Below are 3,681 nucleotides of genomic sequence, written 5' to 3'. Positions count from 1 at the left end.
CAGGAAGCCCTGATTCTCCGGGCGAAGACTGCAGCCACAGCCTGCGGCCTACCGGAATAGGATGGCCACCCAGTGCTCCACTTTTTAACCCAATTCCCTTCCCCTCTTTTCTTAATAAACGTTTTCAACAACAACAACAAGCGACGGAGCAGTTCCGATTTGAAATAGCAGACGACGGAGAAGTTTCGCTTTGAAACCCGATTCCAGAGTTTTGTCACGCGGTGGTTGCGCCATCTATGCACCCGTAAAGAAAGCCTGCACTCTCGCGCTCAGGGTGCTTGCTTTCTTCGGTATGAAAACAAACATGGCGCTGCTCTTGTTCTAAAAATGCGATAAACTACTGCACACACTCGTTCTTGCGAGGCTGATCAGAAGATTCCTGCTGTGGATTGCTGCGTAATTGATGGCTGATGACATAATCCAGCTCGTTCCGCGGGCAGAAGACGCTGACGAGGACGAGGACCCCGCGTCCGCGTCCACGATGGACGTCTCCTACGACACCTCGCTGCCAGCGCAGCATACATACCTCGGTAACGACATGGAGGATCTCACGGGCAGGACAGTCTTCGACGAGGACAGCTTTCAGACGATACCAGTACTGACATCCCACGACGTAATTTTGGTCCCAGGGCAGATTCTGCCGCTGCAAATATTTCGCCCCCTCGAGATATCTATGATGCGCAGGATCATCGAAAACGATCGCACCTTTGGCATCATCGGCGAAAGTGCGAGCAAGTCAACCGAGCCTCTGGGGACTACAGCCGAAATCCGGTCCTTTAAAGACGACACTGAAGAGATGTCGGGCGTCTCGACGCTTTTGGTGAAGGCGGAAGGCCGCCAAAGGTTTCGCATTATCAGCTCTCGCACGAGAAGCGACGGTATAGTCATCGCCAACATCAAGATACTCCCCGACAAGCCCACCGCGGACGTGGGTGAGTTCGCCCGGCTTCCGAGCCTGTCAAAATTCAAAGCACCCTCGTCAGCAGCACGCCAGACTTCCCGCCACAAGGACCCGTACGGGTTCGCTCACATGACTGCCTGGCCTCAGTGGGTGTACCGCCAGTACGACGCGCATCTGCTGGTGTCGAAAATAGAGGCCGAGTTGCGCGAGTGGACCGAAAATTTCGCCACTTTGAACCTCCCGCGCGAACCGTGTCCCTTTTCGTACTGGGTCGCTGGCAGCCTCCTCCTCGACGACCAGCTGCGTCTCGAGGTGCTGTCGTACGACAGTCCCATTCAGCGACTGCGCTGTGAGCTCGCCATTCTCCGCGACTGTCGCGTGCTCATGTGCAAGGAGTGCAACACCAAGATCGCCGACAGAGAGGACGTCTTCAGCATGTCTCAGAGCGGGCCCCAAGGGGCGTACGTCAACCCCCACGGGTACATTCACGAGATGATAACGGTGCGCAAGGCCACCAGCGTCTACCTGAACGGGCGTCCGAGCACGCAGTACAGCTGGTTCCCTGGCTACGCCTGGACGATCCTGCAGTGCAGTGGCTGCCACTGTCACCTCGGCTGGAAGTTCACTGCCTCCAACAAGACCCTGCTACCAAAGAAGTTCTGGGGACTCTGCAGGGCTTCCATAAAGCCCGCCTTGCAGACAGAGAGGCGCTGAATGAGGCGTGGGAACTGTGATGACCCGAAGCAGAACAGAAGCCTAGTCTTGCTTTCAATGCTCGTCTAAAGCTTCCACGGAGAGTGCAAGCTGAAATGTGCCACTGTGATGTCAGCTTTTGATGGTACTAAGCTTACGTAGCGCCTTGTCGTGGACAACACAAAATTTTAGCTGCCGAGCTGCAGCATTGGCTTCTGAGTACCTTAGAGAAAGAAACAGTGCAGGTGCTGAAGGTATTCTCGTATTCTCATACATGGCTGCGACGTTTGCTGGTGTACCTTGGAGCAGACAGACAGTGCTTGTGACTGGAAATTATGTGATTCACAGCTGTCTGTGAAAGTGTGAATAAACAAAGTGCTTGCAGCAGGTGTAAAGTTTGCCTCGCCACGCTGAGACGATCGTACACCGCATTCAACGTGCCTCTCGAGACGCTTTATTGGGTACAAAGTTGACAAAGTCTCAAATGAGACCTGGCCTGCAACGTGCCATGCAACACTGAATGCACCATGGGCATAGGTGACTTTTCACAGAATTGGTCGAAAGGGATGCATTCATAGAGCGTTGATGGTAAAACGGTGCTTGCACTCTTTTTTCTAATTACACTCACTTTAAAACAGGCAGCTTATATACGTAACAATACAGTGCTAGCAAGCTGACATTCAGTAATGATTATAATCAAGAGCAAAATGCAAAGCTAAAAATACAAGGGGCTACTAAAGGGGGAATAATTTCTTGTTTTGTTTGAAAGATTAAATTTTTCTGTCTTCGGTTCACTAGACAATTTGTTTAAAAATAAGTGATTAGACCTTGTATTTTCTCCCATTTCACTTCAGTTTTCTATGACATACGAGAGCATGTTGCAAAGCAAGCTGACTGACTGCTTACCAATTGGGTGGAGACAGTGCCTGCAACAAAGTGTAAAAGTGCAATAGGCCAGAGAGGGGATTGTGAGAGCTGACTTTGCATAATCCATTGTAGTAATAATCTGACTTGCTGTTGTCTGTCGGATTTGTTCTAGCTAGGACAAGTTGGCGTTATTGAATGACAGAGTGATTCATCATTGCTGAGCTCAAACTGTTGGGCATAAGCACTTGGAAATCAGTTTCAATTATGACAAATGATTAATCATCTTTTTACATATTACCAGATGTTTCTTAAGCCCTTTAATTTATTGTGCTGGTTTTTGTGCTTCTAAAGCTGAAAAAAAAAAAAGAAAATTCAATTATTACATAACATTAAGCATGTTTTCACAAATTGCCAAATTTCTTATATGCCCGTTGATTTATTTTGCTGGTTTTCTGGCTTATAGGTGTTACCCATACAAATGCCAGAAAACAAATTGTTTGAATTGTGGAAATTTCGCTCTTAGTGAGGAGTAATCATAACGTCTGACTGAGATGTGTTTGGAAACTCCCGCAATAGCTCTTTGGCTGGTAAAGTTGCCCTATTAGTGTTTCGCATCCAAGGATTAAGCAGCGCTTGCATAACAAATACGTCGTAAAGCAGAGGGACAGAAACATTTGCTGAAACCTGAAGAGGTCAGCTCTACTTATGGCAGGGCTGTTGTTTCCAACATAGAGGGCTCAAGTGCACAAAGGTGATTAGTCACTCACTTTCTACACGAGATTTTGTCATGCAATGTATGAAGTATTGACAAATTCTTTTGGAATATTTAGCGAATGAAATTACACGTACATATACTTGTAATCTGTTCTTCCGTTAAAATTTACAGGCAAAGTCGGGTGAAAGTGCCAGTACCCCACCTTCACTCTCTCCAGGAAATATGGGCAGTAGCTTTCACATTTACCTGCATTCACTGTTGGTACATGAAACTGAACGAATCTGAACATTTGACTGAAATCGAAGCTGAAAACAAAGCAGGCCATCTGGGATAGTGCGATGGCCTGTCTCGTTTGCCAGTTGAAGTTTGTGTCTTTAGAACTGTGCCTCACCAAACTTATCACGTGTTTCTTTTGCACTCGCATGTCCCTACTTTACTTTGTTTTTCGGGAAAATCCATTTAGGCAAACTCTGCCCATTCCGCTCCACCGTTCACGATTTGTTGT

At 47.8% G+C, this 3,681-nt stretch overlaps 1 protein-coding gene across 1 annotated transcript; it reads left to right on the top strand.

Moving 5' to 3' along the window:
- Positions 1-271: 271 nt before the first annotated feature.
- Positions 272-1,981, top strand: Ohgt (E3 ubiquitin ligase component cereblon). Its single transcript, XM_077703409.1, has one exon. The coding sequence runs from the start codon at positions 404-406 to the stop codon at positions 1,613-1,615; it is 1,212 nt and encodes a 403-aa protein (XP_077559535.1). The 5' UTR covers positions 272-403; the 3' UTR covers positions 1,616-1,981.
- The last annotated feature ends 1,700 nt before the right edge of the window (positions 1,982-3,681 follow it).

The sequence above is a fragment of the Haemaphysalis longicornis genome, unplaced genomic scaffold, assembly GCF_048455015.1.
Source record: "Haemaphysalis longicornis isolate Haplotype H1 unplaced genomic scaffold, Haemaphysalis longicornis Haplotype H1 scaffold_3, whole genome shotgun sequence".
Lineage (NCBI taxonomy): Eukaryota > Metazoa > Arthropoda > Arachnida > Ixodida > Ixodidae > Haemaphysalis > Haemaphysalis longicornis.
Note: the sequence above shows the minus strand (reverse complement) of the source record. Positions and strands in the feature narration are given on the sequence as shown.